Source organism: Diadema antillarum, unplaced genomic scaffold, assembly GCF_040938485.1.
Source record: "Diadema antillarum isolate AM-2024a unplaced genomic scaffold, OU_Dant_1.0 seq00001017_RagTag, whole genome shotgun sequence".
Classification (NCBI taxonomy): domain Eukaryota; kingdom Metazoa; phylum Echinodermata; class Echinoidea; order Diadematoida; family Diadematidae; genus Diadema; species Diadema antillarum.
The window spans coordinates 22,204-41,514 of record NW_027271852.1 but is presented as its reverse complement, the minus strand read 5'-3'; the positions used below and the strand labels follow the sequence as shown (position 1 = coordinate 41,514).

Here is a 19,311-nt window from a genome sequence, read left to right as displayed (position 1 = left end):
TTGGGAAACACACATACACACTAGGCCTATGCCTCCCTTATACTGTATTTCAAGCCTCAAAGATATCTGAGGGAGGGGAGGGGCAGTTTTACATGGCACCTGTTGCTAACAGCATCCCCATTTCTAAATACACACATTAGCCAGTTATAAACTAACTGTAAACTTAAAATCTGCAATTAAAAAAAAGAAGAGACACAAATGAGCAGTACTGGGAAAGAGAAGGAATCTTCTTTTGTTTATATTCATTCCTTCTATCTTTCCTCAGCATCCTTACTTCCTACACAGTTTTTTCTTCCTCTTCTTCCTCTCCTCTCTCCTCTTTTGTTGGTCTTTCTATCCGCCTTCTCCACCTCCTCTTCTTTCAGAAAGAAGGAAAAATATTACCCTTACTATACATCAGTAGCAAGTTGAAGAAAAGTGTACTTTTTGTAAATAAAAGATATGACATTTTAAAAAATTTTCTACATATTTTCTTTATATCGCTATCCATAGGTGATGTCACAATGAGCTGTAGTCTTTTCAGCCAGTGATTGCTGCACCAAAACTTTAAAAATTCATAACTTAAGACTGGATTGTCCGATTTTCCTCAAACTTTCATTGATGTGTTCCATTAATTTGCTACATTCCCTCAATCCACATATAATATTTGGGTTTCATTCCCCTTTAATGGACAGACAAGCAGGATAGGCAGACAAGCCAGCATAGCCTCTGAAGTGCTGCCAACATTCACCCATCAAAATCAGGGAGATTCCAAAGAGGAATTGGGGAGAAACTTGCAGGTCACATATACCTCAGTGGGAAAAAAAAAAAAATAATAAGCCCCAAGTCAGGGAGATTTTTATATTTTCTCATCTGGACATGAAGAGAGAGTTAAATTTTTCAGGAACCCGCCTGGCAGAATCAGCGAGACTTGGCAAGCTCTAAATTGGCAACACTCCTCACCCCTGCCTATGACCAGCATGCAGGCGGCGTCCTCTGACATCCCCCGGGCCGTGACGGTGCGGACGGAGATCCGGTGCGTCGTGCTCGGTTCCACGTTCTCCACGAGGGCGCGCGTCTTGGCCCCCTGCTTGGTGGCCGTGCGGTACTGGCCGTCCACGTAGACGCGGAACTCCAGCACGTCCGGCGGCGCGATGGTGTCCGGTGCAACCCAGGACATAATGACGCTGTGCTTCAGCTGCCGGTCTAGGGACAGCTTCCGTGGGCAGGGGACTGAATTTGCCATGACATGGGGGATACCCAGAATATTGAATGCATTTAATAGGAGTTTAACGTCGAACAGAAAATCAATACGAAACCACAATAAATTTCTACAAAGCACATTGCATCTACAAACTTAACCCTAACTAGGCCGGGGGGGGGGCCTACGAGGCCCCCCCCCCCTCGACGTTTCGCGCGATGTATCGCTAACGCGAAAAGCTATCACCGCGACGTTTCGTGACTTTTTTCTTTCGAGTCTCCCGCATCTTTTGACATCAAATTTGCGACGCCCGGGTGCGCGGTTCCGAAGTTGCGCATAAATACAAATTGTATGTACGTGCATGTCAGACCAAAAATTGCTAAAAAACGTGAATTCGTGTACAATTTCAATGCAAACTGTGCTTACAGGCAAATTTCATAAAAGTATGATTATTTTTGGGTTTTATTGATTAAAATCAATTAATAACATATTTTCTTGTTCGTAACAATGTCGCGGACAAGTTTCATCGAAAAAACAATGAAAAACATAAAGTAAAAAAACAAAGAAATAAATAAAAATTCAAAAATTATAAAATACTTCAGAAATTTTTTCTGATGGCACAATTTTTTTCTCTTATATTTGCTCAGGACACTAAAAAGAATATTTACAAAAAAGATATGTCCATCTTGAGCTTTATTTAGTGATTTATACCAAATTGTCTGATTTCATGCATCATTATGCATAAATTAGCATAATTTAGCATAAATGATATTTTTTTTTACATTTAACTTCGTAGTACTTTAGATTACATCATAGGCAATGTGTGTGCCAATTTTCGTTAAGATCGCGCGGTCAGCAGCCGAGATCTGGGGGGGGGGGGGCCCTGGGAGGCCCCCCCCCCCCCCCCCCCCCCCCCCCCCCGGCTCTATGATCTACCTAAATAGCCCGGCCTAGTTAGGGTTAAGATGCTAATGGGGGAGGGAGAAATGCAAACTGTTTGTCTTATTTTTCAATTTATATCATAATGACATGACCTGAAAAAGAAACACCAGAAACACCACTTTACAATTAAAAAACAACAATTTTTATGAATTTTGAATTCCATCAAAGAACCCGATGACAGAAAATAGACCTTAATTTCCTTTCGTCTTTTTTCTTAAACAAATTTTCACTTCTAACCAAGGTGTACCACTAAATACTCACACATGAAAGTCCTACTGGAAACACAATTAGGATGGCAGAATGTTCATATACACGTGTAATCAACTCACCGCTAAATGACGCTTCGCTGCCGAAGTCGCTTAGCGAGGCCAGGCTGCTCTCCTCGTTGCCGCGGGCGGGTTTCTGGGGGTGGTTGTCATCATCCTCGTCGACCTCAGGGATGTCTTCCAGGTCGCTGGGATGGTCGCTCTGGGCTCTCATGAATGCCAGGTCACCTTCAAAAAGGGGTGGACGACAAAAAAACAAAGAAACATAGAATTGGAGTTACAGAAGCTGGATAGTGAATCCTCAGTATCCTGACCATTCATATCCTGAAGTTCAATGACACAAGATCAATTTTGTAACTCATGTAAATTCAAAAACATTAGCAGAAGAACTTTTTCACAAAGATGATTTTATAATGCCACGCCTCTAAGACTTGCCAGAGATCTGTGTTACAGAGGAAAACGCTGGGTCATGCTTGCATCGTTGCTGCAGAAAAATTATGGTCAGTGTACAACGATTGAACATTAGTTTGATGTTACTTTAAGTGTCTGCCAAAAAAAAAAAAATACATATATATACATAGATTAGGAATTAATGCAAAATTATATGTATACAGGCAAGAAAATCATCTTATTGGACCAGTTTATCTACCTTCTTTTTCTGGGGAGAAGGTGTTCATCTGAATTTGAATTTTGAGAAAATGTGATCACAGTTGCTTTAAACTACAGTGGTGTATATTCAAGCTTAAACATATTAATTACAGTTAGTTGTGATGTTAAGGGATCAGTAGAGCAGAGTTTGAAGTAGAGTTTGAAATCAAGAAATTGTGTAGGTCCTTGGGTGACCTTACAATCAATGACCTGTGTGAGAATATGACGCTATTTCGGCTATTGTAGTTTTCTGCCAATTGTGCCATAATAGGTTGCATTCGACACAGATTTTCACTCCGTGAAAAATAAAGATTTAGAAATAATCCCCCATATTTTCCTAGCATTTTTCATTGCCTCTTTTTAAACAACAACCACTTTTTTTTTTCAGGTAATGATGTCTGAGTACTTTGAGCCCAGGAAGAGAGCAGTATGAAATAAGTCTTTCTCGGAATACCTGAAAAATGGTTGACATTTGACCTCCTCAGCTCCACGTCCTCGCTGTTGAATTCCAAGTCACTCAAGTCACTCTCACCTGTGATTGAAGCACAAACAATTCTCAAGTCAGAAACAATATGGCAACTGCAATCATGCATTGCTAATCATGGAAACGTATGCGATTTTTTTAAACAGCATGCTCAATTATACTGTAAAAGTAGAAATTTTCGCGATGTAGAAATTGTTGTGATGTGGAAAGTTTTTGTGCATTTTGCGCAACAAGAAACCAGTGCAAAAAGAAAAGCATGCAAATTTTTTGAACTTGTTATTTGTAATGCTATTTTATGTTTTGATTCCGTTGAATAAAAAAACATGCCAAATTGATCTTACTCAACTACAGTTTCTCCTGTGAAAATTTCCGCTTTTACAGCAGTTGCACAAAAGAACTAGAAATGTCGCTACAGCGACTGGTTATACCCCCGCCAAACAACATTTCATAAGCTTTGGTCAAAACAACATTTCATAAGCTTTGGTCAAAAAACTGAGGAAGTAGTTAAATCCGCAAGATCTTTCCTTGATCTTCTGCCATTAATATGCCGTTACCATGGCAACGTACTTTCGGGTACTGTCGAAAAATGCGTCTTGCACATCTACAACCAAAGGCACACATCTGTACCAAGTTTCATGGAAATTGGGCAAAAACTGAGGAAGTAGTTTGCAACACAAAATTTTCCATCATTTTGGCTCATAATATGTGAGCTGTTACCATGGCAACATACTTTTTGTCACTGTCAAGAAATGTGTCATGCTGACCTATATCCTAAGACAAACATTCAATATGAATTCCATGAGAATTGGAAGAACACTGATGAAGCAGTTTTGCCATGAAGCATTTTGCCCTATATTTTACCAATAACATGCCGTTACCATGGCAACGCACTTTTTGCCACTGCGGAAATATGTGTCTTGCACATTAACAAATTCAGATGAACATCTGTACCTAATTTCATAAAAATTGATCAAAAACTGTGGGAGGAGTTCGCGACGCAAGATTTGTACCCATTTTTGCCCATAATATGCTGTTACCATGGCAACGTACTTTTGGGTACTGTCAAAAAATACGTCTTGCACATCTACAACCCAAGGCACACATCTGTGCCAAGTTTTATGGGAATCGGTTGAAAACTGAGGAAGTAGTTCGCGACGCAAGATTTGCAACGGACCGACCGCCCGACCGCCCGACCGTCCGCTGATTCCTATACAGTATATCCCCTTCAAACTTCGTTTGGCGGGGGTATAAAAAGGACATCATAAAAGCATAGCGCTGATTACATATCTACTTCTCAAAAGAGTGGTCTTATATACAGACTTATTTGAGTAGGAGTACAAGGTAAGAGACAAGACAAGTGCCGAGAATATTTTTCAAGAAGAATCACTATTGACAGAACTGGTAGTATTCTTAACGAGTAAAATGCTCACAATTAAAAACGAAAAAAGAAAAAAGAAAAAGAAAAAATAGAGATGAGACCAACAAAGCTGCCTGCAAAGTATTAATCCTTTGTTTGCTTAAAGTCCCGATTGGCACAGAAGGTCTCTATTGCACTGTACATGCTGCCCAAAGTCCCTGAGACAGAAAGGGTTAATCGGCAGTGCATCCATGTGAAGAGAACATTCTCCACTGGCAAGAGCCAAATAGACTGCTCAAACTCTACTGTCTACTTCTGAAGTTCTATTTCAATCATAAGTCATGCACTGAAAACACTACTTTCAAGTTAATACACAGAAGAGGAAGGAGGAAAAAAAAGAGGAAAAGTTAGATTCTCAAAATAGAAGAGAAATACAATTTTAACACACACATCAAATAATGATAACATAAAGAGAGAGAGAGAGAGAAAGAGGAGAGAGAAGGGAGAGATACATGTACAATTGTACATGAACATGAAGAGAGACAAAAAGTACTTGTCACATGCTGTCCTTTGACATAAAGAAATAGAAGGCGTCTACACTTCCTTTACTTTTTTTTTTGTATGATAACACACTGTCATCAGATATTCCAATATGCAAGCATCATCTCTTCTATACTTGTGGTGCTACTTTCATTCATCAGCCACAAATAAAATGCATGGAATGAAGGAAAACGTGTCTGAATGTTTGAAGCAAGAGAATGGAGGATATCTAGATGATAGTATATAATCACTATGTGTGAATTTATGTGGATTCAATCAATGTCAGCTACAATTCTAATCAACAAATAATTCAGTGACGATGAAAAATGTGTAGGAGCCCTAGGATGTATCAAAATCTAACAAAAAAGCAATATTGCATTTGTAAAGTGAAGGCATGCTATGGTCCTGAGATGTCTATGACAAAACTTCAGGCATATATCTCTATTTTTTGTTTGTTTTGTTTTGTTTTGTTTTTTTTACCCCCAAGGCTTTGAGAGCAGTTTTTATATGCGGGAAAACTATTCAAAAAGTAAACGCAAAATCAAACTCCGCCAATGAACGTCCCCAAAGAGACGCATGATGCATGCTGTGGCTACTGTGGGACACACAATTTGAATCTTCCATTGACTGCACCTGCTGCGTGGTCCTTCCTAGTACTGGCTGCCTTGGCAGTCTCCGCCTCTGTCGCCACGGTAACAGACATGACGGGATTGGGCTTGGCCACTAGGGCTGCCGCTTTGAGGGCCATCTTATGGCTGCTACTGCTGTCTGTGTCTGGTGGGTGTATGCATGCCAATGGGAGCCATTTCCATTTGGAACCATGAAGGATTATGAGCGGGGGAAGCATTTGACAAGAGCGCAAATATTGGTATATAGACATTTTTTTTTTTTTTTTTTTTTTTTTTTTGCAGATGGGGGAGGGGAGGTGGCAGGTTTTGACCAAATCAAGCAGCAATAGCATGAGACACAAAACATGGCAGGTCCATACGTGGGAAGACGAGCGAGTCAAAAGCATCATGCCACGAATACAAAAAAAGATGATATTTGATGCATCACCGTTACACGATGCATGATTCAACATGTGAAGTGATAAACATGTGAGCAAGTTCACATAAGCCCATCAAGACACAAAAAATGGAATAAGAAGAAGAAGAAGAAGAAGAAGAAGAAGAAGAAGAAGAAGAAGAAGAAGGGAAAAAAAGTAGTAGTAGTAGTAGTAGGAAATTCCACATTTTTTCACATTTGGAGTTGTAGAAGGGCAAGGGGCAGAAGGGAAAGAATACAAGATTGTATAAGAATAGCAGTAAAAAAAGAGATACAGAGATTCCAATCACATACAAAAATATGAGAAAAAAATGTCATAAAAAGTACACAACAGATGCACAATTTTAGAGCAATGGAACAGTACAATAGGGTAAGTGGATATTTTACATAAAGATAGAGAAGACAAGAGTTCACATGGCCAAAAGGAAATAATGCCAGACAACGGAACAAACATGGACAGAAATGCCAAGGGCCAAAGATGAAAAGCAAGGCAGGTACAAATTTGATGGCAACAATCATTGATCAAGCAGCCAGGAGAATAGAGGACAAATGCAAATAGCCGTGGGAGGACACCATAAATGGTGGGCAAATCACCGGGGTTAGTACCAGAGGAGAGAGGGGAGGGGGAGGGGGAGGGAGGGTGAAGGGGTGGGAGGAAGAAACATGAAACAAAATGAGGTGAGTGAGTGTAAATATCCACTGGTGGAAGAGATTGGTCAGTCATCAGTGGTAATAAAACACATCAAACGCTAATCTCTCTCTACACCATTGCACCATGGGTCAAAGTCTTATAGTTTTATTGACCTCTCATCTTGTCTATCATGAACAACATATAAAAGGCAGCACAGATACAGCTGCATACTGTATGTATGTATGTGACATACACTTGATTTTCTTTCACTGAAAACAAAAATACTGATTCCATCGGGAGAAATGTATGAAAATGTATGAACTTCAAACTTCCAGTCTATTCAATGCAAATTGCTGCATGATGCAATCATACTAAACTGCATTTGAATCCATGAGGTGATGGACATGTGTCATAATTTAAGGCTTCAATGTAACAAATATGAAGTTTGACTATTGGATTATTGTGAAGATGGACAACATACATGTATTTGCTGAACTCTCAAAGCAAAAGCAATAAAACAGTTATAAACACAAATGAGTGTGTGTATGTGATGTGGATCTGGGTGGTGTTGGTGAAATCGGATCTTAAAATTGCTTTCATTCTAAAAGTTCATTTCTAAATGTAAAGACTGTAATGCTATTTCACTTGGTACCCAAACATCTACATTCCCTGTGAAACACCTAGTGTCATCAACTAATGCTTTATGCAGGAATCAAGAAGATACCGTTATATCAAATTTCACACATCAATGCTTTTTTTTTTTTAAGCCACTGTTATACATATATCAATCATTCTATACACATTACATTTCATACATCAATGTTGATGAAAAATCCCCAACCATATCTACTCTATCATTCTATACATCTATCTATGTATCTATACACACAGCCAACTCTATATCTCTCTAAACGACATCTATCTATCCATCCATGTATCCCTCTATCCCTCCTTCTATCTATCCATCTATCTATCTATCTATCAATCAATTTGTAATGTCCTGACAAGGTCTTTCTAATGGGATGATGTCTTCATTATCAAAAGGGATGGTATAGTTTTGGTTGAGATGGGGATTCAGGTTTTAACAATTTGTGAGATAATTAGAAACCACTTATACAAAATACTAAAGGGCATACAATTCTAAAGTTTATTTGATTAAACACAGTTTTAAAATGACAGAGATATAAAAAAAAACCAAAGCAAAACAAAGTTTTCCTAATAAAGGCGGGTCCACCACCCCTTCAAAGCATAATAACAATGACCACTGCAATGTACAGTAGCCTTTACTTGTGAAAACCCTTCGTGTGCTTTTGAGTGCTGATTGGCACAGGAAACTAATGTAGCATTATACACACTGTCTGAAGTCTCCGGCACAGAAAGGCTTAAAAGTTCTGACTGTGCCTTTTGGGACTTTCCGACCTTCTTGTACTCACCATCACACTGTGATCCATTATTGTGGATGAAATCTGGCAGATTTTCCTCTGTAAGATAAAGAAATAAAAAGAAGGGAAGAGTCCACTTATTAGACAGTTACTGTCATCATGACACACTCATATTAATACAAATTTTACATGTGTCTCCCTGTATTCTTTTGAAATACTTGGAATAATCTGTCTCAAAATCTTGAAGCTCAAGGATGTCCTCATCAGAAAAGTGTCCTCTGGAAAATCCCATTAAACAAATCAAATGATACAGCTCTTCAAACTCGTATTAAGTGAAGAATATGACCATGTGATAAGAAATATATTAAATAGCTTCAAAACAGGCATACAGACTAGCCACCAAATACATATCTATGTAGAGAGGCTAGAGACAGTGAATCATGTAAGAACACATTGCAACTGGAGACAAAGAATTCCTACACATGTCTAGAAATGAGGATGTGGGGTTGGGGGGGGGGGGAACACATCATGACACAAACATTCCCACAAAGTTGATGCTTGATGTTTTTGGGAGTGAAACATATCATTTCTTAAATTCTCTGTCAGAAAAATGTTAATGATATCATTGAATCTGACCAGGGATGAAGGGTCTGGGTGAATATAACTCCAGCAAATACATGTATCATCTTTACCCAAACAATGGCAGTAGACTTTTATGGCAGCAAAAATGTGAGTAATAAATGCAACTTGAATGTAAACTGACATTAATGATAAATTGATGTACTGCACAATCTCCCTTTTTCAAGCTTGTGACCTGCTTTGAGTAATTGTATTGGATGTTCGCGTGAATGTGTGTGAAAAATGTAAAAACTATACTAAGACTAGAAATGTCGCTATGGCGACTGATGCCTCCGCCATAATGCATGATTCTCCCAATAGGTGTATAGTACAATGTCTTCACAATGTGTGATGACAGGTTTCACATAACTGGCAAAATATTGAAATGACAGGTTTGTCAGAAATATCTCGAATGTTCACTATCCTTGAACTGGGTTTGCTATAAATGTCTAAGAGTGCAGGTACACATATATGGGGAATTGAGGATTTTTACTTGACTTCTGACCGACCCTTTGATAATTTAATGCAATGAGTAATTCTCAAGGTATGAAGAAAGAGTGTAATTACAGTACAAAATAGATTTTTTCTTTGCATTTAAACCTGGCCTTTGACCCTTAACCTTTGACCTTTGACCTTCTGGGTGGAAATTTCTCAGCGAATCTCCATTAGGTAATACATGTATATATCAAGATTTAAAACTTATAATGCAAGCATTGCATTGAGGGAAATAGTAAAATTTTGAGGAGTTGACCTTGACCTTTGACCCCCTGACTATTGACACATGACCCCTAAGTTCCCTAGATAATCCCTGCCGGTCAGTACATGCATATGTACCAAGTTCCATGAAAATACAGTGAACCATTTGCGAGAAAAGTGAAATTTTAACATTTTTACCTAACCTTTGACCTTTTCACCTTTGACCTTATGACATGAAACTCTCTCCTGGAGAATCTTTACGCAGTAGTACATATCTACACTAAGTTTCAAGAAAATACCTTCGGGCATTGCATAGATATGGGGGAAATAGCAACATTTTTAGCATTTGACCTTGACCTTTTGACCTTTGACCCCTTGCCGATGTCACTAACATCTACTCAACTGATCGCCCCATTATACGTCATCCTTGGACCAAGTTTGGTGAAAGCTGCTTCATCCAGTTTTGAGTTATCACGTAAACAGATAAATTTTAGGATTTGACCTTGATCTTTGACCTTTGACCTCTGTCCGATTTCTCTACACAAATAATCAAGTAATTGTCCCATCATACATCATCCTTGGACAAAGTTTGGTGAAATTTGCTCGATTCAGTATTGAGTTATCGCGTAAACAAATACAATTTCATGATCTGACCTTGGCCTTTGACCTTTAAACCTTTGGCCGATTTCACCCAAAATCTAATCAAGTAATTGCCCTATCATACTTTATACTTGGACCAAGTTTGGTAAAATTACAGTCAATATTACTCAAGTTATCGCGTAAACGAATGCGGACGGACGTACAGACGTACAGACATACGGACGTACGGACGGACGTACGGACGGACGTACGGACGGACGGACAACCCGAAAACATAATGCCTCCGGCACCACTTCGTGGCGGAGGCATAAAAAACAATGATGAGAAATGGTAAAGTGTGAGAATAGTGCAACAGGGCAGAACTATGGAAGAATTATACATAGAATAGTATGAAAGAGAAAATATAAGGAAAGCACAGAGAAAGAGAGAGAGAAAGATACAGAAAAGAGAAGTACATTGAGATCATTTCTGTGAAAACAAAAACAAAAACTAGCACTTGTCAAAGTAGACATACAGTCAGGCAAACATGATATGTTTGTATATTATACACACAGTTCCCAGAAGGGAGATACAAACTGTACCTGTTTGAACATTCCAAAAGTCATAGAAAAGAAAACTTGATGGACAATGAGAATATTACTAGTATAGACAGGATAGAAAGAAAGACAGATTGAGTGTGGATCGATAGGCTGAGAAATAATATACAGATATCTATGCAGAGGCCAACAGAGATTTAGGAAAGTCTCAAGTTAGGAAAAAACTATGAAAGAGGAAAGCCTGAATGAAGGCCCCTCCCCCTCCCCCTCCCCCTCCCCCCCCCCAAAAAAAAAGACACAAAAAAGACACAAGCAAATATGGAAAAAGATAGTGTGAAAAAAAAAACCCAGAACACTTGGATAAATCAAAATGATTAAAAAAATAATAACTCTAGAAGAGGAGAACAAAGCCTTAAAACACAACATGAAAAGAAAAACAAACTGATGCAAAGTAGGCTGTAAAGTGACAAAAAATTAATCAAAGTGGTGAACAAAGGCAAAAGTACCAAGGTGAAGAACCAAGGCAAAAGTGTGTGATGCAATGATCAACAAAATCACAAAACTTTTTAAAAGTCAAACATGAAAAAAAAATGATGAAGCCACTGAACAAAAGGAAATATGAATGAAAAAAACCCAAACAAACATAGCAAAACATAGAAATTCAAAATGAAGAATAGGTTGAAAAGGATGCTGATCTAATCATGGATGGACCCGACTTGGAAAGGAGCATTCAGATAGGGAATGGGGCTGTGGACTGGAATGAATGCAAGATGGGGGAGAAAAAAAAAATGTGTTGGTCTCGCATAAATATGACAATTATTGGCATTGGAATGGGATAAAAAAGACCTCGTGATGGCTGTAGGGTGAACAGGGCAACGTGTGAAATTCACTTTTACCTCTTGTTCCTATTAGAGCTTTTGCATCTTTTGAAAATCATAGAAAAGCATAGAAAAACAAAGGGGAGTGATGTTAACAGGATGAACAGGTAACAACCTCTGAAAGCATAATCCATTTGAGTTTGATATTGAGGTCCAGTACTATCTCAGTACAGCAAAGGGAAGACCATTTTCCTGTTCCTTTATTTTCTGAAAATTGCCATCTTTGTTGTCGAAATTGTTATTCTATGGATAGCTAAAATGTGGACAGGAGGAATCAGGAGCATATTCTGGTTTGTAACATTATGTGGCATTTCAACGTTTCACATAATTCAGCTTTTATTCACAGTTCAGCTACTGTATTCCCCCTCCCCCCCCCCCCCAAAAAAAAGACACAAAAATTTGTCTAATGCGTTATATACGCTTCCAGAATTATGTAACATCTTGCTTATACTTTCTCAGGTATTTCCATTTCCATATGGCAGAGTCTCACAAGCGAAACATAAATAGGTAGCAACAGAAGCATCTACCGGAGTATTTACAATTTTGTAGTTGCACAATTAATTCAAAGCAGACAATTTAATATGAAGGAATTGTGTCAAAAAAAGAGAAAATTTCAGCAGTGACTTTAACAAAAGTTTTCCTTTTTGTAGCATCTTGATCACAGTTGTAGGAAAGAGAGAGAGAGAAAGAGAGAGAGAGAGAGAAAGCAATGCAGACAGAAACTAAAAAGAGAACTTAATAGACATTGACATGTAAAACACAGAAAATAATCTAATTTCATACATTATGTACAAATGCTATAAAGTAATGTATAAAGGCAAACCAATAACTATAAATAATGACAGAGGAGTATAACCTCAGAAACATAGAAGTAGGACATTCTGTATCACCTACCAGCTAGAATGAATCCCCAGTATTTTTTTTTCATCATGCATTCCTAGCCTGTCATGGCTATGGTTGTTGATTTAGCCTACAGCTCATGAACGAAATGCTTGATTGCAGCCTCACACATCAGCATGTGGTTACAAAATGCTTTGACTCTCTACCCAATGACTGCCAACATTCCCAAATCAAAATCAGGCAGATTCTACACAGCAATTGGTAAAATTCTTGTCTATCACATGCAACTCAGTAAGCTAAAATAATACCCAAATGAGGAAAGTTTTAGTATACTATTGCCTGGACATCAGGAGAAATGTCACTTTCAGGGGAAACTTCTGCAGAATTGGGGCGACCCATCAGCTCTGCTACGCTATACACCGTAATTTGTAGACTGGCATATGCTCTGTGATTGTGATTGAGAGAATCTGTCTGTAGTCTCCAAGGGCCATTTGACACCACATTAACGTGATCTCGGAGACTAGAAGTGCGTTCACCTCTCTTCATAGATTGCATGCCTCTTCACAGCTTTGCAATAATTTTACCATCCAAGCTTTTGAAAGCGTTTGTCGCATGCCTCACTTTTAATCGACGAAAGACAAATCCAATTCTTTATGAGACCCAATCACAATCATGACATATTCAATAATCTGTTTGTCCCTTTTTTTCCTCTATCTAAATGAAGACATAATGCATGAAAAAAAAAAAAAACCAGACTGATACAAAGTCATGACAAAGCAAATTAGTACAATTTTTACATAGACTGTCCTAAGTTATTTTACCAGGGCTGGGCCATGAACATGATAGCGGGTCGAGTCTGTGAGAGAGCACAGCTGACTTTGGTAAATCCTTCGCATGCATTTGTGTTTGGTTTTCCTCACAGGAAAGGCCCGATGCTGGGCATCAAAATAGTTAGAAGGGAAGGGCCTGGCTCACCTGCTATTCTCTCGATGAAGTTGCATGGTACCAGCCCTCTGCGCCCATCCATGAGCTCCCCTTCATAGAAACCATCCTGTGCAAAAGGGTGGGGGGGGGGGGAAGGAGAGAAATCGTGAAGAAAGCCTTTGTCTACAAACATAGGTTATCTTAGTATTTCAAAATACATTGATAACTATCAACACATTACTATAAGTTATTAAGTAGTTGGCTATAATTACAATCACAGAAAAACAGATAATTACTGCACCAGAGAACATTCTCTGACTTCCCATTACTGTCTACAAGAAGTCACTCTCAACCTATACATACATATTGTCGCTGGGGTGACAAGACCTTGTTACAAATGTATCTCAATTTTGGCGAAAATTACTTTTTTGGATAAATGGTTAGAAAATCAATTAAGTGATGTCCTGATCAAATCCTAGCTGTCTTACCCCAAAAATGAAGCCACCACAGCATGTCAAAGGAAGGGCTCTCCCATTTGATATAGTGCTCTGGCTGCCATGTTTTTGTTTTTTGGTTTGTTTGTTTTTTGCTCTCCTGGACATTTGACATTTTGTAGATACGAGGTCTTGTTGCCCCAGCAAGATATGTGATTACAAAACACCTGCAGGAAACTGGTATTTGACACACAATGGGGGTGGTGCGGGGGACTCATCCAAGCAGGGGACACAATTGAAATACATCTGTATTGTAGATCTATCTTAACAGATCATGCAAGACCTTTTCTTGGTTGTGATTTTTTTTTTTCCAAATTCAGGCCAAACCGTTCAAAATTGTCTATTTTCACTGAATTGCCCATCTGCAAATGCCTTTTAAGGAAATACACAGCTGCAAATGGAAAGATTTTTGCTTTGTTTAATGCTCCATATTTTTTTTTATGTGACATGGATTTAACCACGGATGCCCTTTACTGTACCATGTATGCAATCGATACACCTCGATATTGAGAATTTCCACTGCATTTTGTCTTGTTGCAAAACATTTAGGGTTTTCTTGGCTACTATTTGGCGCTGACTGTTCATTACATTGAAACTACCGTTTCTCCCTTCCACACAAACCTCATCGGGATCGCCGTAGACGTAGATGTAGTCGCCAGCCGTGAGCGGCAGCTCCGAGGCGTAGTTGTCGTTGGGTGAGTCCTGTGAAGGGTCGTAGTTGTAGCGGGCGATGAAGACCGCCAGCTTGCTGATTGGCCCCGACGACATCGAGGCGTGGTGGAGCCGGCTGAGCAGGGCCTGGTCGATCTTGTCGCTGAGCTCGTCCAGGAAGTCTTCGGGATCGCTGACAGACTCCGCCTTGGGAGTAAATATGGGAATTTACCCAAAACAGAAAGAAACAAACAAAGAATTTATTGTCTATGCTGTGAAAAAGGCACCTTATTCTCCTATTCAATTCAATTCAATTCAATAGTTTATTTATTGATTACTAATAAGGATGGATCCGACAAATCCATCAAATAATGACACCACAATGTATTTAATGGAACTTGATAGAAACTTTGGTGCAAACTTTTACAATATCACAAACTAAGGTATTGATATTAAGTGGTTATGGACACTGGCAAAATAAATACCAGCATATAAGATTGAGCCAGCAGTTCTCTGCAACTTCTGTACAACCACAAAAAGGACGAAACTAAGGCTTGAATTACTAATTTTCTGGTCACATCACCAGCTCAAGTAAACTTTAAGAACATGAGGTAGAGCTGGCATAGATAAAGAAAAAAAAAATCTAAAACCCCCAGCAGGATTACATTATCGAACGGAGGCATAAAAATACTGCAAAACATACTACAAAATTCAAGAATAATATGAAATGTGAAAGAACGAAAAATAAACAAACAAGGAAATTGATATTGTGGTCCATAAAAAACAAAATGTGCAGTCAATTCTACATTTTGACCTGATGCCTACCTGACCATTTTGACCTCCTGACCTCTGTGATGACCTCTCTGACCCTATTGATACATCAGCTGCATCTGAAAGGACAAAGGCAAGTAAAACAAGAAATAAATGCACAAGTTTGCACACTGCTACTTTCTGACATTTAATGTCTAAATGATCCTCATCTGAGTGCAGTGCTATCATGTCACATGTCATGCCAAAGGAAGAAGTGGATAAAATCATACCCATGATGTCTCCTTTTCCTTTCTTTATTGGGCAATGCTGTCGTTAAGGTTTTTGTTTTGAAATCATGTCCTCAGGATGCCATTTTAATGATGTAAGTTTTATGGATGATTTCCCTCTTTTCAGTATTAGAACTATTTTGTCATGTTTGCACTATTCATGAAGTGAATAGATAAAATATGCATGTACTACAGATGCAACTTTAATAGTTGGTTCTGTGCATGATATAATGTACATGGTAAGTCTGGAGTTTTATAGACAGAATCTATATTTTTTTAATATTCTGAGATTTTTTATTTGGTGGATGGATAAAGACAGCAAAGTAAGAGGGTAAAACCATTGTGTTTATTATGTGCACGCAATCTTGAGAACACAGACTTAAAACGTTGAGGACAGACTGATTATGCTACAACACGCATTTCCCATAGACCCCTGCCCGAGTATACTCGGGACTCGTCCTCAACGGGTTAAAAGTCAATCGGAATCACACCTGACTGAAACAGATCTTTGGTCTGTGAAGTGCAAGGGGATGGTTAGGAACCTCACTTTCACCTTCCAAATATTGTGCACTTGGAGTCTGAACATACATGGGGTGATGATTCCCTTTAAGACAGGGATGACATCACAGCTTTGGGGTGGGGGGGGGGGAGGGGGTGGGGCAGGATTCCATTGGTAATGTGATTGTCTGGGAAGCTTGTCAGGGGATGGAATCTCTACTGGGGTGAGTGTGATGGGCTGTGACTGCCAGGGAGATTTCCTAGGCCCATTCACACACACTGAAAAAGCACAATTCAAATTGCTATTAAAATACTAGTAGCGCTCTTTTGCACTCTGGTACACATGTACACAGGAAAGAAAACAAAATGTGATCCAAATCTCATTTTGTCACAGAGAAGAATCGCAACTCAAATCGCACTGATTTTAGCAAGGCCAAACTGCACGCGCATAAAATCTCAGAGTATGACCAAGCTTTGAGTTCATCGTCCTGTACGCCTTGCATTATGGAACATACATAACCAATTTGATTTCGCACCAAAAATTATGCGACTATTCAGATAGAAAAGAGCGACTGTTTTAGAAACGTCCCACTTTTAGTGGCCCATTGATCACGATTTGAATCTAAATACCTAAGGCATCTTTATCAAAACAATGAACTACACAACTGAGAGATGGTACAAAACACAAATTGCTAGGTTTTTTTAGAGAGAAAAAATACTGATTTCTAAATTGTATGCTTTAGCTAATGCTGCTTGACTGAGAAAAGAGAAACTGAGAAATATTTTTAAAAAAGCAAGATGAACTTCCTCATCTGAGAAAATAACTACACAGCACAGCAAAGTGGAATGATGTTGATAGCTGATGCTGACAGGTTAGCCATAAATCAAACCCACTCTTATTCTGTTTGTATACAAGTGGCAGTCCATATTCATCAATCTGTAGATATTAAAAACCTGGAGTCTACAGAGGCACAACCTTTTTTTTTCTTCATATTCTGTCTGTCTATAGGTGGTTTTCCTTTCTGACATAAATCCATGGGTATTTATTTTGGGAGTCTTAAGGCACAAATCCTTCAGTAATACCATCTGTCTACAAGAGGCTTTCCATAGGATCAATCTTTGAATCTGTCTACAAGTGGCTTTCCATAGGATCAATTTATGAACATGTCTAAAGTCTGATGACTAAAGAAACAATTCTGTCTGTCTACATATAATTCTATGAAATCAATTCATGGTAATGCCTTCACAAGCAAGATATTAAAGCAAACCCGTCTCTTCTGGTTTGATAGTTCATGTAATCATCAAACTATGGAAAGATCTCTGTACAGTGTACAGGTTAGATATCAAATCTTTTCGCTTACTGTATTTTCTTTAATTTCTCATACATTTTTTTTAAAAACACTAATTCCATCATCATACGACTGGTGCTGCACATGACTGATTTCCAGAAAAAAGTTTAGGTTCAACAGGCATAAACCGTTTCCATAGATTCCAGCTGTCAACAAGCAACTTTCAATTATTCCAATCTTTTGATATCAGTCTACAGTCTACAGAAACTCATCTTCGTGCACTGAGGCTAAGAGAAGCCAAGATGTCCGTACCGTGTGACTTGGCCCTGACCAGCGTCTCGCCTCTCGGCGCTGAGGCAGACAATTCGGCCGTTGCCCGGGCAACGAGGGCCTCCTCCGCTATCCGCTTCCAGTCCTCCTTCTCCTCCTCCGTGCCCTTGATGATGGCAGCGGACCCCAGGGACTGGCCGGAGTTGTGTCCGGCCCTTGACCTGACGGGGGGAATGAAAAATCAAGAACACTTTAATATTCACGCACCACACATTCACGTTGGACACGGTGTACGACCGTGGACAACTTATACAAGGGGGTGATGACCACTTGAACAGCGACACTATTAAAAACAAAAATCAGACCAGTTAATTTTCTTAGATTTTTTATTCTCCTTTCTGACAGAATAAACAGAACAAACTCAAATGGAAGTTGACCACCTACTACATCAAATTATTCAAAATGAATTACTTTGATGAACAGTTAGAGTTCAAATTACATACCGGGTACCAAACATGTGTAATTGATTATACTCTTGGAACCAGATGTGGGTCTACATACAAAGGCAGAATTCCGGAAATACTATTTTTATATAATGATTATGACAAAAATAACAACAGCAATGACAATGATATTGCTAATAGTGGGCCCACTTATCAGCGACTAGCATCACTATAACCATAAACACTGTTATCATAGAAAACATCTGAAAAAGCTGAATTTACACACACTGTAAAGAGAAAGGAATGTTTGATTATTCAGGTTCCATGAGTCATTGTACCCCTTCTTAAGTTCTTGGTCCTGGATCTACACATACCTGGCGGTTCCAGGACTGGCCGCGAGGGTCTGGAGCTGGGTGCTGGTCTCCAGGCGCAGGGCGCTGAGCTCCTGGGATAGCCGGCCAAAGTTCTGGCACTGTTCCAGCCACTTCTTCTCCAGGTCCTGGACCTTGTGCTCTAGCCTTGAGACAGACTCCCTGTGCTGCTTCTTGGCCACCTCCTGCTCCTGTGTGGTGATAGAGGGAAGCAGCGAAATGAAGAGACACCTGTCTATACACACACACACACACATTTTACAAGATGACAAAACCTAACTCTACACAACACACTCATACACACATACAAGATGACAATGCATATTGTACATACAGTGTATACACAAAACTTCATTATTTTCATCAGCCAATTCAATGAGTGGATTGTGTGTATGAATGACTATAGTATTATACATGTACATTATAGTATCGTTGTGTGATTGTGTATGTCACTTAGAAACAGACATTCATCACTGTCATTGTGGAAACTGAAATAATGAGGGGGAAAAGTAATACATGAAGGCAGGAGAAGCAAATTTCTGGATAACACCATGCTTCTCGACATCCATTTTCTTAACCATGAATACACAAATGAGAACAATCACATTATCTTTTGAGTATTGCATTTAAATTTAAATTCAAATTTAAATCATCATATTGTGCATTTGGTTTCAAGTTAAATTCTAAGCATC

The 19,311-nt window shown here is 39.0% G+C and overlaps 1 protein-coding gene across 1 annotated transcript in view; it reads right to left on the bottom strand.

Moving 5' to 3' along the window:
- The window catches only part of LOC139742722 (RIMS-binding protein 2-like), a 48,675-nt gene that overhangs the window by 24,193 nt on the left and 5,171 nt on the right, over positions 1–19,311 (bottom strand). Inside the window, exons 2-11 of the mRNA XM_071653245.1 lie at positions 18,623–18,810; positions 17,848–18,026; positions 15,537–15,601; positions 14,682–14,918; positions 13,618–13,693; positions 8,526–8,573; positions 6,051–6,191; positions 3,491–3,568; positions 2,452–2,616; positions 943–1,212 (exon numbers count right to left, since the gene is read on the bottom strand). Coding sequence (XP_071509346.1) covers positions 943–1,212; positions 2,452–2,616; positions 3,491–3,568; positions 6,051–6,191; positions 8,526–8,573; positions 13,618–13,693; positions 14,682–14,918; positions 15,537–15,601; positions 17,848–18,026; positions 18,623–18,810 — 1,447 coding nt within the window. The remainder of the gene's footprint in view (positions 1–942; positions 1,213–2,451; positions 2,617–3,490; positions 3,569–6,050; positions 6,192–8,525; positions 8,574–13,617; positions 13,694–14,681; positions 14,919–15,536; positions 15,602–17,847; positions 18,027–18,622; positions 18,811–19,311) is intronic.